This window comes from Eschrichtius robustus, chromosome 15 (genome assembly GCF_028021215.1).
Source record: "Eschrichtius robustus isolate mEscRob2 chromosome 15, mEscRob2.pri, whole genome shotgun sequence".
Lineage (NCBI taxonomy): Eukaryota > Metazoa > Chordata > Mammalia > Artiodactyla > Eschrichtiidae > Eschrichtius > Eschrichtius robustus.
Genome location: NC_090838.1, coordinates 86,079,279 through 86,099,888, shown reverse-complemented (window position 1 = coordinate 86,099,888; position 20,610 = coordinate 86,079,279). Strand labels below are relative to the sequence as shown.

At 53.1% G+C, this 20,610-nt stretch overlaps 1 protein-coding gene across 1 annotated transcript; it reads left to right on the top strand.

The window, feature by feature from the left end:
- ASTL (astacin like metalloendopeptidase) lies at positions 1 to 15,362 on the top strand. The gene is made up of 9 exons (XM_068564916.1): positions 1 to 46; positions 745 to 870; positions 2,844 to 2,905; positions 4,497 to 4,587; positions 5,028 to 5,145; positions 5,898 to 6,079; positions 9,184 to 9,265; positions 9,360 to 9,514; positions 15,031 to 15,362. The coding sequence occupies exons 1-9, from the start codon at positions 1 to 3 to the stop codon at positions 15,360 to 15,362; spliced, it is 1,194 nt and encodes a 397-aa protein (XP_068421017.1).
- The last annotated feature ends 5,248 nt before the right edge of the window (positions 15,363 to 20,610 follow it).

Here is a 20,610-nt window from a genome sequence, read left to right as displayed (position 1 = left end):
ATGGGAGGCCTCTGGCCATGGGTGCTAGCTCTGCTCTCTTTGCCGGGTAAGTGGTTTGCCTCGCCCTACTGCCCCTGTCGTTTTGGTTCTAGCCTGCGGAGTCCTGGGGGCGGCCAGAGGGCGTGGCTGGAGCCCGCAAAGGATGTGAATTGATCTGCATGGCTCAGAGAACGGGCTTCCAGGGATGTTCCTAGAAACCAGTTCCTGTGGGGCCCGGGGAGGACCTTCTGAGGACGCTGGGAGCAGAGGGCCTGCCTGGCAGGAGAGGGCAGGAGTGACACTCCAGGCGTTCATGCTCTGCTGGCCATGCCAGGCTTGCCCAGGCTGAGCCCATTTCCAGACCCCTGGGCTGACGAGGGGGGCAGGGGGCAGGGTCTGAGGCTAGCCCGCACCCAGCTGTCAGCGTTGGAGACTGAGGTCTGTCCCCATCTTCCTCCTTCTTGCTCCCTCCCCTGCTTCATACACACCCAGACTTCCCAGAGCCAGGGGCTGCCTTTTGAAGTCCAGTCTTGGTCCCGCTAAGGGAGCTCCTTCCTCAAAGTTGTTCAGGCTTCAGCAGCAGGTGGGGCTGACAGGGGAGGCCAGGAGGGCTCCCAGGACTCCCTCCTGGAGACCTATCTTTGTGAAGGGCCTGGGTCTTGCCGTCTGACACCCCACTCCCACCCCACCCCATGTCCTGTCATCCTGTGTCACCACTGGGGGCACTCTGGCCATCGTGCATATGTACCTGTGTGTCTGGGCCAGGTTTCATCCTAGGAGTGCCCTCGGCCTCTCGCTGCTCAGGAGTCTGTGGGACCAGATTCTCAGAAGACCTCACCCCTGAGGAGACCCAGACGTCTTGGGATAAGGACATCCCTGCGATTAACCAAGGTGAGGGCACTGTGTCTTCTCTTGGGGTTTGGGGTATGAAGTTGTCCGTGTGGCGTGTGAAAACTGTGCTGAATGCTCAGAGAGCAGAAAAAGCTGGGAGGAAATGAGCCGGCTTTCTTAGTGGGTCTTGGAGAGTAATGGCTCCACGGGCAGCTTCTCTTTTTTTTTTGAGTTTTATTTATTTTTAATACAGCAGGTTCTTATTAGTTATCTATTTTATACATACTGGTGTATATATGTCAATCCCAATCTCCCAATTCATCCCACCACCACCATCGCGGGCAACTTCTTAAGTCTATTTTTCTGCATCTTCTCTACTGGGTTGTTACTTTTATAAGAAGGGGGAAAACCAGAGGTTTATAAAAAAAAATGGAGGGCCCCGTACTTTTATCAGGCCAGGTCTGGTGTTGAATAGAGTCATTAGTGGCTGTTTGGAAACAGGTCAGCCAACTGGTGCAGGATGACCTGCAGGTGTGAGGCGCTGGCGGGGGTGGGGTGGGGGGGAGGTCCAAAGACCAGGAAGTGTGAGTCTCAGGCCTCCCTGCCTGGGGATTTCAGCTGAAGAATGAGAACGTATAGATAACCTGGGACAAAGCCGGTAGAAGTAAAGACTGGCGTTCAGAACGGGGTTGGGGGGTAAGGGGTAGGGGGAGACCTCGCCGTAGGGGATGGGAATCTGCCGGATGTGGTCTGCCCCTCCTCTTCCTCTGTGAAAAGCTTGAGCAGGGCAGTTCGCCACCTTTCGGTCACTGTGACTGGTTCTGGCCATCTCCAGACCAATCTGAGGCTTCCTTGGCATTGCTTTCCAGCTGCTGTGGAGGATTCTCTCTGCTAGGGCTGCTGGTGGCCCAACTACCTGTGAGCCTAGTGTAGTACCGGCCATAAAGCCCTTTACCAGGAGGCTTACACCCTCCCCAGCTGCTGGGAATGTTGGCTGCTAAGGCCTCGCAGCTGGAGACCCTCAGCCAGGGATGCCTGGGAAGCTATGCCCTCCCCTGCCCAGGGCGGCCCAGCCACAGCGACTCATCCAGGACGTGGGTCTGGCCCCATGCCTCCAGGTGGGATAAGTCTGTGGTGCCACTTGGGGTCCAGAGCTCCTATGGGGTCCTGCTGGGGCTCTTCCCCAGCGCTCTCCAGCTCTCCCTGCTCCCACCATCAATCACCTGCAGATGGCTCCCTGGCTCAGGCTCTGCTTCTGGGGAACCCAACCTCCAGGATGCCAGGCACTCTTCTAAGACTCCTGCTGGGGCTGATATCCTAGTAAAGAGGCTGTGGAGAGGGCTGCCAGCTGTGGCAGAAAACGAGGTTGGAGGGAGGGGGAGGGGGGAAGGGGAGGACAGGAGCCAGTACCCACCCTCCTATGGTGGTGCAGGCTGGCGTTTCTGTCACTTGCCACTGTAAGGGTCCTGAGTATCACACCGATGGGTAGAGGGTGAGGTGGGACGGGAGAGCCCAGGGCGTGTTCTGAGGAGTGTGGCTTGGGCTGGGGCGGAGGATGAAGACAGCTGGAAGAAATGGCATCTTCCTGAGAGCAGAGGGCCTCAGACGCAGGAGCTGGGACTGGATTTTTTTTTTTTTTTTTGTTTTTTGGCCACGCCACGGGCTCACATGCGGGATCTTAGTTCCCTGACCAGGGAGCGAACCCGTGCCCTCTGCAGTGGAAGCGTGAAGTCCTAACCACTGGACCGCCAGGGAAGTCCCTGGACCTGGCTTGTGTGGATCTCAGGAGAAGTGCACCGTCTGAGCAGGGGAAGGGTGCGATCAGGCTGAGAAGCGTTGCACACGTTTGTAGACTGGGACCCAGGGGCTGTGTGACTTGCCTGAGGTCACTTGCCTGTGTGACGGCCTCAGAGCCCGAAGGAGGACAGACCCTGGGGTTGCTTGGCCTGGCAGCCAAGGTCTCTCCTGGGCCTGTCCTCGAGTCTGTGCTGTGGAGGGCATGGACCCACACGCACCCCTCCCTTCCTTCCCAGGGCTCATCCCAGAGGAAACCCCAGAGAGCAGCTTCCTCCTCGAGGGGGACATCCTCCGGCCGGTGAGTGTGAGCGTGCGTGCACACACGTGGGTGTAAATAACCTCACAGGTAGTGTCAGAGGCCTTTGAGTCCACCCCTTGGCATCACGGGGGGGTGACGTGTGAGGGATCCATCTTTGCTGCTCGTAGCTCTTCTTGCCAAAGTCAGAGCGAGTGTTCTGTTAGGAATAAGCCAGCCTGAGGGAGGGTGACTTCTGGGGTGGTGGCAGCAGTCAGCCTGAGAGGGCTTCCTGAAGGAGGGGGTTTGGACCTTCAACACCCAGCTTGCTACCCTACCCGGGGGAGGTGCCCAGGGAGTATCGGGACAAAGGAAGAGGTAAGCACAGGTTGGCAGAGTGGCTGGTGGGGCTATAGGGAGGTGTTTGTGGGGAACATCGGGGGTGGGAGCGATGGTCTCGGGATGACGGAACAAGAAGTAACACAGAAACCATCCTGCCCAGGGGTGGGGGCAGGCTCAGAAAGGGAGAAGCCTGGATGGGAATCGGGGCGACTTGCATTGCCATCTTTTAGGAGACACTTGCCTAAATTGGGGCGAGGGTGGGCAGAAGTCTCCTGAATAGGACAGTGGCCTGGTGTGAGCAAGGTCTGAGGCTGTCCACTGATGGCACAGCATAAGGCTGGGCCGAAGACTGAAGGCCAGCCTGGGGCAGGGCGGGAACCCCCGGGGCAACACAAGGCCCCTGTTCCCAGTTACCCAGTGAGTGCCGGGGGTAAAAGCAGGATCCAGTAAAACCTTTGGTACCAGTGGGGCAGGACGTGCTGGGGTGCTCTGAAGCCCAGGCTTCAGAGTTGGCAGAAGAATAAAGAAAGTTGCTAAGGCCATGGGTGTTGCCTTAGAATCAGCCCGAGGAGGACCGTGTCCCCATCTTCCCACCTGCAGGTTCAGAGGAGCTCTGTGGGCTGCTGTGCTCCAGGAAGGAGTGGGGTGGGGGGCTGCTGGTGGAGCTGAGCCCCTCTGAACTAGGCCCCCTGGGGTGCTGGGATTCCTAGCCAGCCTCTTCTTTTTTTTTAAAATAATTTTGCTTGTGGCCTTTTTTCAAGTTTATTTATTTATTTTTAGCTGTGTTGGGTCTTTGTTTCTGTGCGAGGGCTTTCTCCAGTTGCGGCAAGCGGGGGCCACTCTTCATCGCGGTGCGTGGGCCTCTCACTATCGTGGCCTCTCTTGTTGCGGAGCACAGGCTCCAGACGCGCAGGCTCAGTAGTTGTGGCTCACGGGCCTGGTTGCTCTGCGGCATGTGGGATCTTCCCAGACCAGGGCTCGAACCCGTGTCCCCTGCATTGGCAGGCAGACTCTCAACCACTGCGCCACCAGGGAAGCCCCAGCCTCTTCCTTTTGTCTTGTTTCTCTTCTTGATAGAATAAGTTGTAAGTTCTATGTTATGTAGAAGAAAGGGTTGTGCTGTGCGTCGTAACTCACGGAGCTGGCCCGCTGACTTCCCAGCTTCTATCCCACTTCTAATGACCAGCCACCCTCATGTTCCCAGGGGGGGTCTGCTGCTCACATCTTTCGGGCTCCCATGGCTGGAGGTGTGGCACGCTTGGGGGCGGGAAGCTTGGCTGACCTGGGTCCCTGAGCCGCCCTCTCCCCTCAGAGTCCTTTCCGGCTGTTCTCGGCGACCAACAACAAGTGGCCCAAGAACGGCGGCGTAGTGGAGGTCCCCTTCCTGCTCTCCAGCAAGTATGGTGAGTGAGCCAGCCCCTCATTCCCAATGCAGCCCAGGCTCCTCTCTGGGTTTTTTGTTCCCTCTTCCCCTGCATCTCTGCGCCCCTTCTACCGCTACCACCCAAGTAGCCCTTCTACCAGAAGCGCTTCTATCCCTGCTGGCCCCTGAGCTGGGAGGTTAAAATCCTGGAGGAGCTGATGGGAAAGGTACATCTAGGGACTGTCTGATCCATTTCAAGACCAAATGGTCCAGAGGACAGTCATCTGCCCAAGGTCGCACAGCCAGGGTCTGTCTGGAACCCTGCTTTCTTCTCCCCACACCATCGCACTGCCCTTTCTAGACATTCCATTTTGGGGGAGTGATCTGAAGCTTGGTTTCCTCCCCAAGTGCAGACTTCCAAGGGGCTGCGAGTGCTCTAGGGGCTGGGCTGGGGCGTCAGCCAGGGTGTCTCCTCTCCAGATAAGCCCAGCCGCCAAGTCATCCTGGAGGCGTTTGCTGAGTTTGAACGCTTCACGTGCATCAGGTTTGTTGCCTACGAGGGCCAGAGGGACTTCATTTCCATCGTCCCCATGTCTGGGTAAGTGCTTCCGGGTATGTGTGCAAGTGTGTGTACTCGTGCATGTGCACGGTGAGAGCCACAGCTGTCTTCAGTTCAGCCTGGAATTAACAAAGCTGTTGTCAAAAACCTGTGTCTGGGCCTCTGTCCCGGGTCCAGAGTACCCCTGCCCATCTGAGTGGTTTACCCAGTGCGAGCTGGACCTACAGATACTCAGGGCAGGAGGTGGAGGAGACGTGGGCAAGGAGGTGCTCGACTCTCCTTTAAAGAGCCCTCAGCTCCATCTCTGGGGAGATTTTGTGGCCTGGGGAGTGAGTGCAGGTTTCATGAGACAGACCTGGCCTCCGATCTGGGTTCCACAGTGCAGGAACCAGGTGACTCTGGAAAGCCCCCTAACTTCTGAGCCCCTTCTGCCTTCTGTCTGAAATGGGGGTGATGGCAATACTGCATTCCTAGCTTGCTAGGGGCCTAAGAGAATGTGGGTGAGAGCTTTGACTTGGGGCTCCCCACGTGGGGACATTCACGTAACGAGCTGCTTCCGTCATCCACGTTAGTATCGGCTCCCACCAACGCCTCGCAGTGCAGGCTGGAAAGGGGGTTTGCAGAGGTCCAGGCAGTAAGGGGACTTGGGGCCAGCAGGCTCGGGACTAGAGCCCAGGATGGGGACTAGCTGTTGGTGCCCACTTATCCCAGGTCTTGGGAGGAGGGGTGAGGGTCCTGGGTCTGCGGATTCTCTGGGCTGGTGCCCACCCAGCACTCTCACGGCCCTGCAGGTGCTTCTCGAGCATAGGGCGCAGTGGAGGGATGCAGGTGGTATCCCTGGGGCCCAGCTGTCTCCAGAGGGGCCCGGGCATCGTCCTGCATGAGCTCATGCACGTGCTGGGCTTCTGGCACGAGCATTCGCGAGCCGACCGGGACCGCTACATCCGTGTCAACTGGAATGAGATCCTCCCAGGTGAGCCGGGTTGTGAAAGGCCAGGCTAGGCCAGGGGGTGGGGGTGGGGGGGGTGGGAGAGGTAGTGCTGCTGGGAGAAGGTGGCAGGAGGCATGGTCCAGGCCTGAGGAGTTGCCCGGCTATTTGGGAGTGGTCGTCCATCTTCCCCACTCCCTGCCTGTCTCCCATGGGGAAGGTGGGGTTCCTGCTTGCCTCCGAGACCTGGAGAATAGTCCAGATGCTGCAGCTCTGGGCCCTGAGCCTTCACTGCACCCACAGTTACCCTGAACTAGGGCAGCGATTTGCTCTGTGCCTCGTTTCTCTTCACGGACACTGGCAGTTACCTGAGGGTGGAGTTGATGGTCTTAGGAATCTTGCTCACTCATACTCAACCAGCTGCCCCTCATGCTCTGGACACTGCTGTGTGGAGTCGGGGCAGGGACTGTGTTCCAGCTGGGGCGCTGAGCTGAGACAGAAGTCCTGGAGGTAGTGGGCCAAGTGCCAGACGCAAGAGGCGCAGGGCAGCCCTGTGGGCTCGGTGTGTGTGAGACGGGTGCTGATGGGCACCTGGGACAGAAAGTACAGGGAGGCCAGGCTGTAAAAGGTGGCAGCGGGAAAGCTGAGGCTGGTCTGGGGAGTGGGCCACTGCACTGAATGCCAGGGAGCAGCAGCTGGGTGTGGGGTATGGTGCCAGGGATCTGACTCCAGCAATGCGGGGAACCTGACCTTTGGCAGAGGGGGACAGCCTGCTGCAGGAGGTGAGGGGAGTCCAGACAATTGCTTCGAGAGGGAGGGGAGCAGAGGAGGTAAGTGAGGACTTGGGTTTGGGGGTATGGAAACAGAAGAAGGTTTGGAAGGCTTCCTGGAAGCGGAGGCTTCTGGTGTGAGCGCCTTTGCTGCTGCTGTGGGGTTAGCCAGGTGAAATGGTCAGGGGTGGAGCCCAAGATGCATGCATGGATGCCCCTCCACCCCAAGAAGGGGATGGGAAGATGGGTGGCACCTCTCAGGGGGACGGAGGTTGGAGCTTGAGATCAGAGATTAGTCTAGGGAAGTGGGGAGGAGACAGTGACACCATAGCCTGAAAATAGACTCTAATCCTTTTAAGTGCTCATGGAGGGACTTCCCTAGTGGTCCAGTGGTTAGGACCCTGCGCTTCCACTCCAGGGGCACGGGTTCAATCCCTGGTCATGGTGCGACCAAAAAAAAAAAGCTTAAGTGCTCATGGAATTCTTGTAAAAACTTATGATAGCCATAAGAACTTCAAATTTGAAAAAGTAGAGTTAATACAAACATTTTGATCATGATGTAAAAAGTAGAAACTAATAATAAATCAAAATGAAAAAGGTTATCCAACTAGAAATTAAAATTTAAAAAACAACAAACCTTTCTTTTAGCTATGAAGTAAAAGAAATTGCAGGAATTCTTAAAACATGAAAACACATTAGAACCAATGGTTCCTAGCTAAAGCAATGCACAGGGAAAACGTGTAGACAAATACTTACATCAATAAACATAGAGAACAGATTAGGCATTTCAATCCAAGTTAAGAAAAAAATGAAAGCAGGAGGGAATTACTGAAGGTAAAAGCAGAAATTAATGAGTTAGAAAACAAACAGCACTAATAAACTGAAAAGCTGTTTTGCTTTTGTTTCTTAACAATAAAACAAGTTAAACACCAGCTACCCTAATGGAAAAAATTGCTTAAGAATGGACAAAAATGAGAATACATTTGTGCTTAGTTAATATGTACAGAACAAACTGCTAAAATATGCAAACTAATAGCAGTAATTAACTGGAGGTGGGGAGGCGGGGACTCAGGAGGGGGATGGAGTGGGAGATTTATTATGAATCTTAACGTTTTCTGATTTTTGAACCAGATGAATCTATTGCCTATCCAAAATTATGTTTAATAACTTAAAGGTTTTTTTTTTAATATATATATATATTTTTAAATTTTATTTATTTATTTATTTATGGCCGTGTTGGGTCTTCGTTTCTGTGCGAGGGCTTTCTCTAGTTGCGGCAAGCGGGGGCCACCCTTCATCGTTCGTTTCTGTGCGAGGGCTTTCTCTAGTTGCGGCAAGCGGGGGCCACCCTTCATCGCGATGCGCGGGCCTCTCACCATCGCGGCCCCTCCCGTTGCGGAGCACAGACTCCAGACGCGCAGGCCCAGCAATTGTGGCTCACGGGCCTAGTCGCTCCGCGGCATGTGGGATCCTCCCAGACCAGGGCTCGAACCCGTGTCCCCTGCATTGGCAGGCAGACTCTCAACCACTGCGCCACCAGGGAAGCCCAACTTAAAGGTTTTTAAAAGGAATAACTAAGTCCTCTACTGGGCAGGTATTTTCAGGCAGGTATTTTCAGGCAGGTGATGGGATATAAAGGGGTTGGAATTCCATTTTAGTGGTAAGGAGGCTGCTGGTGACCATGGGTGGGCGTGGAGGTGGCTGGCTGGGCCTGGGGGGTTTGGAGGGCGCAGCTCTTCTTTCAGAGGCTCACTGTGAGGGGCAGGAGTTGAGGGAGGGAACCTAGCCCCTCCCGGGCCTAGAGGAGCCAAGTGACAGGGAGAAGCAGGTGCTCTGGCCGAAGGTGAAGGGCTGGACTCCACACCTGGGGGTGGGGGTAGGGGGTAGGGGGCGGGTGCTGTTGGCCCGAGGCAGGGAGAGCAGGTGGCTTTGCTTCTGGGAACGGGATATCCCCACCGCAAGTGATGGGCTCAAGGGCCTCTAAGGCTGGGGTGGGGAGTAGGCACTTTATGTCGCCGGTAGGGGGCGTCCAAGACACTCTGAGCAGCGTGTGACTTCGTGGAAGCTGCAGGTCGTATAAAGATAGTCTCATACAAGGTGAGCTCGAGAGGAGGAGAAAGAGGTGGAGAGAAGTCTTAGGAGGCGATGGCGGGCCAGCCACCAAGTCCCTGTGCTTGCACATCAGCTGGTGCAGGTCTGGAACCCTCCCAGGGCACAGAGGAGACAGGGATCAGGGATCAATGGCGGGGGTGGGGGAGATGCACATCTGGCTGTAGTTTTGGACCCCTAGGCTCAGGTAGGTTGTACATTTCCAGAAAGCCCCTATCACCTACCCTTCCTCCCCTGGCCCTCTTCCCACATCGCCAAGTATTTTTTCAGGCTTTGAAATGAACTTCATCAAATCTCGGAGCAGCAACATGCTGGTGCCCTATGACTACTCGTCAGTGATGCACTATGGGAGGTGAGGACCCCCTTTCCTTGCTTCCTTCCCTCTGCGCTGCCATACCAGCTCCTGCCGTGGTCTGGACTCAGGCCCCTGCCTGCTTGGGTTTCAGGCTCGCCTTCAGCCGGCGCGGGATGCCCACCATCACGCCGCTCTGGGCCCCCAGTGTCCAAATTGGCCAGCGATGGAACCTGAGCACCTCTGACATTGCACGGGTCCTCAGGTTTTATGACTGCAGCCCGCTTGGCCATGACCCCCGTGCAAAAGGTGAGTGACAGGGGACAGAGTGATTTGGGGAGCCAAAGGAGGCTCCTGTGTTGAGGTGGTGTCAGCGAGGGTCGAGTGCTAGGAGGTGAGGCTGTAGAGGTGAGCAGGGGCAGATCACCAGGGCCTCACCACAGGAGATGCAGAAAAAGCACGTGAAAAAATTAACCCTCACTGACGATTATAAAACTGTTAGATATAGGAATAGAGGTCACTTTCTTAACTTTAACGTACCTACCAAAAACTCAGAGCAAAACTCATTTTTAATGTCAAAACATTAAAATTGGGACCAAGACAAGTTTTTCCACTATTGTCCCATCTATTCAACAATGTAGTGTAGCCATTGTGGTACGACAAAATTAAAAGTCTGAGGTTCGGGAAGGAAGCAAAAATTGCCACTATTCATAGATGACTACATTGAAAGTAGCAATCTATAAACAAATTACTAGAACTAATAAGAATTTTAAAAAGTAAATATAATCAATATATAGAAATCAGTTTTATTTCTGTATGTCAATAGTTAGAAAACATAATTCTTAAAGATACTGTTATAATAGTGAAGATAAAGTCCTAAGGAGTAAATCTGACAGAAGCTATATAAAACTTTTATGGAAAAAAACCGTATTACAATCATTAAAGAATACTTAAGTAAATACAGAGATGTATCATATTAAAAGGAAGACAATATAAAAATGTAATTCTCTACTGATCTACAGACTCAATAAATTCCCTCTGAAAATCCCAATAAGTTTGGAGATCTTGACAAGTGAGTCTAAAATCTGTATTAAAAACGCAAAAGGCCAATAATAGCCCAGACACTCCTGAAGAGAAAAAAGTGGAGGGACTGCCCTAGCAGACATGAAGTTATGTAGATTATAAAATGTCTTTATATATATAAATATATAGCATATAAATGTATAAATGCATATATTCATATATGTACGCAGAATGTATATAAAATACCTTTATATAAACGTGTAGCATTGGTACAAGCGTAGATAATTGCCCACTGAAACAGAATGGAGAGTTCAGAAATGAATCCTCCTCAGAAGTGGACACTTGATAAAGGGGCATTGATCACTAGGGAAAGAATAGGGTAGCCATTAAATAGCTCTAAAGACAACTAGTTATCCATTTTATTTTTTTATTATTTTTAAAAACTTTACTTTTTTATTTTTGGCCGTGTTGGGTCTTTGTTGCTGTGCGTGGGCTTTCTCTAGTTGCGGCGAGCAGGGGCTACTCTTTGTTGCCATGCGCCGGCTTCTCATTGCAGTGGCTTCTCTTGTTGCAGAGCACGGGCTCTAGGTGTGTGGGCTTCAGTAGTTGTGGCACACGGGCTTCAGTAGTTGTGGCTCGTGGGCTCTAGAATGCAGGCTCAGTAGTTGTGGTGCACAGGCTCAGTAGTTGTGGCTCGCGGGCTCTAGAGCGCAGGCTCAGTAGTTGTGGTGCACGGGCTTAGTTGCTCCACCACATGTGGGATCTTCCCGGACCAGGGCTCGAACCTGTGTCCCCTGAATTGGCAGGCGGATTCTTAACCACTGTGCCACCAGGGAAGTCCCTAGTTATTCATTTAAAAAAATGAATTCCTAATTCATCATGCACAGAAATTCTAGTTGTATACAAGACTTCCATGTAAACCAAAAAAAAACTCTGTAACTTTTTAGAAGAAAATATAGTAAAATGTCTTCATGACCTTGGAATAGGTAAGGATTTTTTTATATAAGACAGGCAACATGAGACAAAGCTGGAAAAATTAAAAAATCCAACTACATTGATCATAATAAATACTATTTATTAAAAGACATAAAAGTGAAAATACAAGTTACAGATCAGAAGAGAATTTTTGTAACTAATTGTACTCAAAGTATATAAAAAAAAAAACTTTTAGAACTTAGTAAGAAAAAAACCCACAAAGTAGAAAAATGGGCAAGAGACTTAACAAGCAATTCACAGAAGAAACCAAATTGGGAAACACAAGGTATTCAACATCATTAATAATTGGGGAAATGCAAATAAAGACCACAGTACCTTTTTATACCCCCTAAATTGGTAGAAATTTAAAAGTCAGATACTACCAAATACTAATAAGAATATGAAGCAATGATAACATTCATACTCTGCTATAAGAGTGTAAATCGCTGCAACCACTTTGGAATACAATCTGATATCTTATGAAGTTGAAGTGTATATACCCCATGACCCTACTCCTAGGTCTTGTTGCATGTGTGTACCCCCAACTCCAGCCATAGGCAATCACTAATCTACATCCTGTTTCTATAGTTTTGCCTACTCTGGACATTTCATATAAATGGAATCATACAGTATGTGATCTTTTGTGACTGGCTTCCTCACTTAGCATCATGTTTTCAAGGTTCATCCATGTTGTCGTGTGTATCAGTACAGTTGACCCTTGGTCACCGTGGGTTAGGGGTGCTGACCCTCGTGCAGTCAGATCTGCCTATAACTTTACAGTCAGTTCTCCGCATCCTTGGATACACCAACCATGTATCATGTAGTACTGCAGAATATTTTACTGAAAAAAAAAAAAAATCCATGTATAAGTGGACCCATGCAGTTCAAACCTGTGTTGTTCAAGGGTCAGCTATACTTCATTCATTTTTGTTGTTGAATGATATACCACGTTTTGTTTATCCATTTATCAAAGGATATTTGGGTTATTTCTACTTTTAGGCTATTATGAATAATGGTACTGTGAACATTCATGTATAAGATTTTATGTGGACATATATTTTCTTTTCCTTTGGATATATACTTAGGAGTGGAATTTCTGGGTCCTTTGGTGACTCCATATTTAACTGCTAAATTGTTTTCCAAATTGGCTGCACTATTTTCCATTTCTACCAGCAATGTATGAAGGTTCCACTTTCTGCAAGCCCATGTCAGCACTTATTCTTCTGATTATAACCACCGCAAGTGGGTGTGAAGTGGTATCTCATTGTAGTTCTTTTTTTTTTTTTTTAATATTTATTTATTTATTTGGCTGTGCTAGGTGTTAGTTGCAGCACGGGGGATCTTCGCTGCTGTGTATGGGCTCTTTTTATTTGCGGTGTGGGGGCTCTTAGTTGTGGCATGCGGGATCTAGTTCCCTGACCAGGGATCGAATCTGGGCCCCCTGCATTGGGAGTGCAGAGTCTTAACCACTGGACCACCAGGGAAGTCCCTCATTGTAGTTTTGATTTGCATTTCCCTAATGACTTTGAACATCTCTTTATGTGCTTATCGGTCATCTGTATATTTTTGGAAAACTATCTGTTCAAGTCTTTTGCCCATTTTTCAGTTGGGTTGTCTTTTACTGGTAAGTTGTAGGAGTTCTTTATATATTCCAGATACATGTTCCTTACCAGATTTATCATTTGGAAATATTTCCTCACATGTTATAGTTTAATTTTCTAGATGGTGTCCTTTGAATATAGACATTTAAAATTTTGATGTGAAGTCCAACTTATCTATTCTTTTATCACTGTATTTTTGGTGTCATATCTAAGAAGGACTTGCCTAACTCGAGGTCATGTAGATTTAATCCTATGTATTTTGCATGTGACTATCTAGTTCTAGCACCATTTCGTAGACTATTCTTTCCTATATATAATATCAAATATTACATATCTTTTTAAAAATTAAAAGAGACGTGGCAAGAGCTTTGTGGGTAACTCTTTGAGGCTTGACTAACATGAGGAACAGAATTGAGAGGTGGCTAGAAGGGGTCATGGGTCAATGGAAAGTTTATCAAGATGGTGGACACACAGCAAGTTTGGATACTGAAATAATGACCCAGTGGAGAAGAGGGAATGGATTCGGGGGGGTGTGGGCAGAAAAATATCTAGAACATTCAGGGAGGAGTTGCTCTTGTTGGGAGCTGGGGAGCTTCCTTGGACCTAATGGGAAGGAAGAAGATGGGAACAGATCCGAGTTCACATGCAGATCTTTTTTTTTTTTTTTTTAAATTTATTTAATTTATTTATTTTTGGCTGCATTGGGTCTTCGTTGCTGTGCGTGGGCCTTCTCTAGTTGCAGCGAGCGGGGGCTACTCTTTGTTGTTTTGGTGGCTTCTCTTGTTGCGGAGCACGGGCAGTAGGCACGCGGGATCCAGTAGTTGTGGCGTGCAGGCTCAGTAGTTATGGCTCGTGAGCTCTAGAGCACAGGCTCAGCAGTTGTGGCTCACGGGCCTAGTTGCTCCGCGGCATGTGGGATCCTCCCGGGCCAGGGCTCGAACCTGCGTCCCCTGCATTGGCAGGCAGATTCTCAACCACTGCGCCACCAGGGAAGCCCCACATGCAGATCTTGATGTGCAGATGAGGGCCTCCGTCCCAGGCTTTGACGGCATAAAGAGTGAGGTGAGGTCTCCAGCCGAGAGGCTGGGGAGAAGAGGATGGATGTGAAGGAAAAGGTGTGGAGCTGCTGACTGGAGAGCAGGAGAGGAAACCTGTGAGAGACACATGGCCGGGCCACGGCTGGTGCTGGGCTGCTGGCAGAGGCGTGGTGCAGGTTAGTCACCTGGTCCTCTAGGACTGGGGTGTTGTGGGCAGCTCTGACAGAGGGGGAGGCGCCTGGGGATGTCTCCAAGGGAGGCGCTGCACCGAGGGCTGTGGAAGCCACGCCAGGTGAGGAGGGGGGTTTGGAAGTGAGGAGGCTGTGGAGCAAGAAGAAGGGGTTCGGGGGCTCAGCGGGGCTGAAGGATCGTGATACTGAAGCGAGTGGGCTGGAAGTAAAGGAGGCGGCCGTCAGAGGGTGGGCAGCCGGGACCCGTGACTTTAGCGGCTGTGGTCTTGGCAGGTCCAGGCAGGGCCTGGGCTGTGAAGTCACTGGTTGAAGCATGTCAGCTCAGATTGGTCAGTGTCCTTGCACGGAAGATACGGCTCATCGGGAAGCCTTTGGTGGGTGGGCAGGGTTGACAGGGATGAGGGCAGTGCTGAAGGGGGGATGGGGCCGACTGGCCAGATCACTTGGGCCTGAAATGAAGAGTCTTACAAAGCAGCCGGTGGCAGCCAGCTATGGTCCGGGAGGGGCAGTGAAGGGCCAGCAAGACCCACCCCACTGAGCACATGGGCCTGGTGGTGCTCACGTGTGTCCTGCTGACGCCCTGGGTTTGGGCGTAGCTGCAAGTATAGGAAAAGTTCTGGAATAGGCCTCGGATATGGGTGAGAGGTGAGGTGTTGCCCTGTACAGAGCAGCCCCGGGTGGTCTGGGTGACGAGGGCTGCAATGCTAGATCTGAGGTTTGACCATCAGAGCAGCCGGGGGTGTGGGTGGGAGGTCATGGAAGATCCCAGTGGCCTGACCTTCTGCTGGTGACCTCTGTGGTCCTCGTCTCTAAGGGGGAGTTGGGAGTTAGGGTCTCAAAGGCATTGGGCAGTAGCATAGCAGGAGCATGGCGGGTTGTCGCATCCCGTGAGCTGAGGTCTAGGTCACTGTGAATGAGGCTGAAGGCGGCTCTGGCTCTCGCAGCTGCCATACACTGTCTCTCCGTGATTCTGGGGTAACGTATCTTTCCTCCTCTAGGGCTCCAGACCCACAGAGATGGTAGGAGCCCCACTCCCGCCTCTAGACCATACCTGCAGCAGCTCCTGAAGGCACTGTTGGCAGAATCCAGGAGCCCCGGCCCCGGTGGCTTCGGGGCTGAAGAGAGCCCACGTGTGTGGAAGGCCCCCGCCCTGAGGAGTTCTGGTGTGGAGGCCTCTGCAAGGCCCCCCCAGCCCCCAGCTTCTTCCCTAAGGTCAAGGCCTGGAGCAGTGGTTCCTGGCATTGCCCTGGAGCAGTCCTGGCAGGCCCAAGTGCCCACTGTACCCCCAGACCCATCTCTAGAAGCAGAAGACCAGCCAGCAATTGTCTAGGCTATTCTGGGGAACCCTGCTCTGCCAGGAGCCTGTGCACCCAGAAAACGCTTCATAAGGACACCCAGAGGTCAAGCCTGTGGCTTCTGCCCCCAGGTGGGGAGGGCATTCTATGCTCAGAGTGGCCAGGCTGTATAACCCTTGGCCCCTCTAGGCAGCACCCCTGTCTTCCAGCCCCTCTGACTACCCTGTCTAAGGCCCAGGCCTCTCCCTCTGCCCCTTCCTTCCCTGTCATGTTCCCCCAAGAGCTCCTGGGGACAGAGGGACCCTCTAGGTCTGTCGGGGGAAGGCAGGCCTGCCGGGGGATTCCTGACTCTGCCTGCTGCCATCTCCTGCCCCAGCCCTGGGGGAGTCTGGGAATGGGAGATGACCTCTGCAGGGCTCTAGGGCAGGGATCTGGAGGGGTGGTCCTCCCTGAAGGCCCCTGGGAGCCCTCCTGCAGTTGAGGCCCAGCCCCCCCCCCCCACATGGGCTAAGGGTACCTCTCCCTCTCCCTCGGGTCGGCCTTGGGGGAGGGGCACCCAGTGGCTGGGACCCTGGGAGCAGCCTCGCTCCCTGACGTCTGAGTGCTGGGAATGTGGCTCTGCAGTCAAGCCTCCAGCCCTGCTCTCCAGGAGGCTTTCAGAGCCCAACTTCCTCCCCTGCCGCCCAGGGAGACAAAGAGGTGGCAGCCCTCCAGGACTGCATGTGGGAAACGGCCAGAACACAAGGACCCTGAAGTCAGGACCCAAAGCTGCTGTCACCCTGCATCGCTGTCTCCGGGAACCTGGTCTCTATCCGACATCCGCCCCGCCCCTCCCGGGGACTTGGCCCGAGGAGGCCCTGGAAGGTGGGAAGGGGCTGTCGGGTTCCCCTGCTTGTCTGCCTTCAGCCAAGCCCGCTCCTCATCGGCTCCTGGCCTCCCCGGTGAGGGCTGTTCTCGGGGCAAAGAAAGTCTCCAGAGATGCCAGCGAGCCAGCTGGGAGCCCCCCAGTGGTGCTGTCCTCGGGGCCCGCTTGGGGTAGAAGGGAAGCAGGAGCCCGTGCTCGTCCCAGTGGGACCAGGTCCCTCAGGGAAGCAGGAGCCCGTGCTCGTCCCAGTGGGACCAGGTCCCTCAGGTGTCTTGGGAAAAGGTAGAAATAAAGTTGGGAACTCACTCCAGGAGTCTGGTGCTGGGCTGTGCTGACTACCTCATACCCGAGTGCCTTGAACCCTCCCGATTGCCCTGGGACCCTCAGGTGGTGAGACCCATATTCCAGAGGAGGGAAGAGACTCAGGGAAGCAAATGGTTGTGCCCAAGGGAACACGGCTGTGCAGCCGTGCAGGGCTGAGGCGTGCCCTTTGCCAACCTCTTCACTGTGTCAGGGGGCCTGGAGCCCCTGTCCTCAGTCTATCTTGGGTTTCAGCCTTGAGTCAAGGATTTTCTGAGACTAAACATGCGCCTGATCTCAGGTGTCAGTGTCAGGGAAGGATCGTGGTTGGGGGTGCTCTCCCTAGTCTTGCTCCCAAACGTGGGACGCAGGGTATCAGAGTTTAGAGTAGGGGAGAAGAGGCTCTGGCCACAGCAGGGTGACCGCTCCCGTGGGAGATTCCCAAGCAAAGACTTTGGGCCAACCCTAGGATAGAGACAGTACACATACCCATTTATCAGAAATAAGTGGGGCTGTATCACGACCTGTGGGTCTCTGAATAGCCAAGCCAGGCCTCTGATACGCAGCTGGGGTTCCTCGGTGGCCACGCCGGGTCAGAGGAAGTGATGTGCTTTGTGTGCTGTGAGGCCCTCCCAGCTCAGAGGCTGCCTCCATTAAGATGTGGCTTTTGATCTCGGACTCTGGGTTCTCCAGAGAGGGAGGTGGGGCTGGCTGATCCTGATGGCTCATGGGGAAGACTGCTTACTCTTTCTTTGGGGGTGATCAGGGACAAAGCCGTCCTTGTCCTCTCCTTCCCTATCACTACAGAGCCCATGCCCCAGGCCAGCTCTGGGCCCAGGCCTGTTCCATGAGCCCCATCCTGCCTGTGATGGTCCAGCCCTGGTCCAGCCCCTGGAGCCCCAGCATGGAGGGTGCGATATGTATGGGGCCCTGGGGTGTCAACCAGAGCCCGGTGGATAGCTGCCACCTCCCAGAGTCTACAGCCTATTCTCCAATCCCCAACCACACAGCTATGTGGGCTCGCTCGTCAATTTATTCACTCATGCAACACACATCTATTGAATTTAGGTGCCAGGCAGGCTCTGTTACAGGCACTGGGAGTAACTTGGGAAACAAGGCATGTTTTCTATTCTCAGTTTATTTGGAGACAGGGAGAGGGATGGACAGTAAACAGGCAAATAAAGCATCTGAGATTGATAAGTGATGGGGGAGGGCGAGCATTTCTATAGGTTGTTGGCATTTCACCTGAGACCTGAATGGCAGGAGGCTGCTATCCTGGGAACATCCAGGGAAAGAGCAGCCAGTGCAGAGGCCCTGAGGCAGGAAGAAGCAAGGTGTGTCAGGCCAGTGCGAATGGGATGTGTGTGCATGGACGGGGGGAGACAGGAAGGGCCTGGTCAGCCAGAAAGGGAAGGTTTTCTTTCACGAGCAACAGGGAGCAGCTGCTGGAAGGTTCTAAGGAAGGGTGTGACAAGATCTGATTTAAAATTTAAATAGTCATGCTGGATACTCCCTGGAAAATGAATTGGAATCGGGAAGAACAGCTGGTAGCCACCGCAGTTGTGCAAGTGAAAGTGATGGGGGTCATGGAAAGGGGCAGAAGTGGGTGCTTTGGGAGTATGTTTTGGAGGTTGAGGCAAGCGCACTTGCGGTTGGATGTAGGGGGTGAGGGCCTCTCAGCAGTGAGAACTGAGGGGAGAGACCTGGTTCAGGGGAAATGGGCGTGTGAAGTCTGAGGCTACTAGATGTCAAATGGGTGGGTCAGGGAGTGTGTGGGCTGAGTGAGCCTGAAGTTCAGGGCAGGGGATACTTTGGAGGGTCATCAGCATCCAGGTGGGCGCCAGGGGCTGGATGAAATTACCCAAGAAGAGTTCAGGTGTAGAAGAAAAGGATCCCAGGACTGAACCGGCGCTGCATCACTCTGTGCACGGTTTCTTAGCCTTAACAGCATTTCGTGACGGATGAGTCTTCACTGTGTGTGGGGGGCGGTGTCCTGGACCTTGTAAGATGTTTGGTAGCATCTTTGGCCTCTACCCGCTAGATGCCAGTAGCAACCCCCTTCCTCCTGTGGTTAAAGTCAAAAATGTCTGCAGACGTTGCCAAATTTCCCTGGGAAGGGGCAAAAATCACTCTGTGAGAACCACTGATTTAGGATTTGGGACAAGGAAAGGAAACTGAGGAGTGGCCTGTGAGGAGGGAGCAGAGTGACCCCCAGAAAGGGTCCATCGTATAAAACGCTGCTGAGAAACAGTAAGAGCAAGACTCAGAATGAGCCTGGCACTTGGTGGCGTGGAGTCACAAATGACCCACCAGGAGTAGATTCAGTGGAGGGTGGGGTGCAGATGCCCTACAAGGGTGAAGGAGAGAATGTGAGGGATTAGAGACAATGACCAGGCAAACGAGAAGGTGGCGGCTGCAGGGGAGCACAGAGGGCTTCTTAAGGAGGGGGCTGGCCCTTAGAGTGGGGGAGTGATAGCTGGTGAGGGGGTAACTGAAGGAGCAGAGTCCTGGGGGACATGAGAGGGGTTGGGGTCCAGGGCATATGACAAGGACTTGCCCTAAGAGCGGAGATGCAGCTCGGATGCAGGTGCGCTTGGGGGATGGGTGCCTGCCGGATGGCTTCCGTTTTCTCTTAAGTACAAAGCAAAGTTACAGCTTACGGGTAGGGGGCGGGCCGGAGGGGGGTGCCAATTGTGAAGCACGGGTAAGTGAGCTCACTAGGAAAGTCTGGAGATTTGCGGTCATGAATGTAAAGCGAGGCCAGTCGATGCAGTGCGTGTTTTGCTCTGGAAAAAGCAGCTGCTTGGTCAAAGGCAGGGTGGATGATTTAGGTTTGACCAGGGTTGGGGTTTTGTCAGGAGAGCTGTGATGGAGGGAGAGAGAATGATTGACTTACATCACAGAGGGCACGGCTCAAGGGTCTGGGGAGGTGGGGAGGCTGGGTCATACAGGGTGGTCTGGGGTAAGAGTCCCAGGGATTTGAAAGGCTGGAGCTTCTGGTGAAAGCTGGGGGGTGAAGCCTGGTTGGGGATCATCCCCATGGGCCCTCAGGGCAGGGAGGGCAGCACCTTGAGCTGCTGGAACCCTGGCCCAGGAGGCAGTGGGGCCAGTCTCACTTTTCAGACCTGGAGAAGTGGTTCCAGGGCTTTCAGAAATCTTTTTTTTTTTTTTTTTAATTAATTTATTTATTTATTTTTGGCTGTGTTGGGTCTTCGTTTCTGTGTGAGGGCTTTCTCTAGTTGCGGCAAGCAGGGGCCACTCTTCATCGCGGTGCGCGGGCCTCTCACTATCGCGGCCTCTCTTGTTGCGGAGCACAGGCTCCAGACGCGCAGGCTCAGTAGTTGTGGCTCACGGGCCCAGTTGCTCCACGGCATGTGGGATCTTCCCCAACCAGGGCTCGAACCCGTGTCCCCTGCATTGGCAGGCAGATTCTCAACCACTGCCAGGGAAGCCCTCAGGGCTTTCAACTAAGGTGGCACATCTCTTGCTGTGCTCTCACAGCCAGGGATGGGACAACTGTCTCCCCTTTCTTTGGAAAAGATGCTACTAGGTCACCTTTCCCCCATGGCCCCTCTTTCCAAGGACATCCCTTGGGGATACCTTCATTTGGGTACCACCTGTCTAAGAAAAAGTCATGTGTATGTCATCTGCTGATGCCTGTTACCATTACTCTTCACCTTTCAACAATCTTGGCCAGGTACTGGGGACAGAGAAGGGATGTCTGCTCTGATGGAGGGGGTGGTGCAACAAACCATCGGACTCCATCTTGCTCCGAGCGTGAAATTGGCACTGAGGGAGGGCAGGGTAACTCCCTCTGCCTGAGAGGTGGTGACAGGTGAGCAGACCTTGAAGACAGAGTAGGGGTCCACCAAGCACAGAAGGAAGGGTAAGGAGGGCGTTTCTGGCAGAGCAAACAGCCCCTGGAAAGGATTAGAGATATGGGAGCTCAGGGCACGTCCAGGGACCAGCAGGTAGCCTGGTGTGGCCCGGAAGGTGGGCCCGTGCCTGTCACTGCCTCCCCCTCCCCCCAAACATGGCTGAGAGTAATCTAGGCTGCTCCTGCTGCTGGCTGGTTGTAGATCTGGGACTGAACTCTGCCAGCCCTGGTGGAGCAGGAT

Coding starts and splice junctions, on each gene's coding strand:
- ASTL (XM_068564916.1), top strand. CDS start 1: ATGGGAGGCCTCTGGCCATGGGTGCTAGCTCTGCTCTCTTTGCCGG. Junction 871..2,843: donor CATCCCTGCGATTAACCAAG/GTGAGGGCACTG, acceptor CTTCCTTCCCAG/GGCTCATCCCAGAGGAAACC. Junction 2,906..4,496: donor AGGGGGACATCCTCCGGCCG/GTGAGTGTGAGC, acceptor CTCTCCCCTCAG/AGTCCTTTCCGGCTGTTCTC.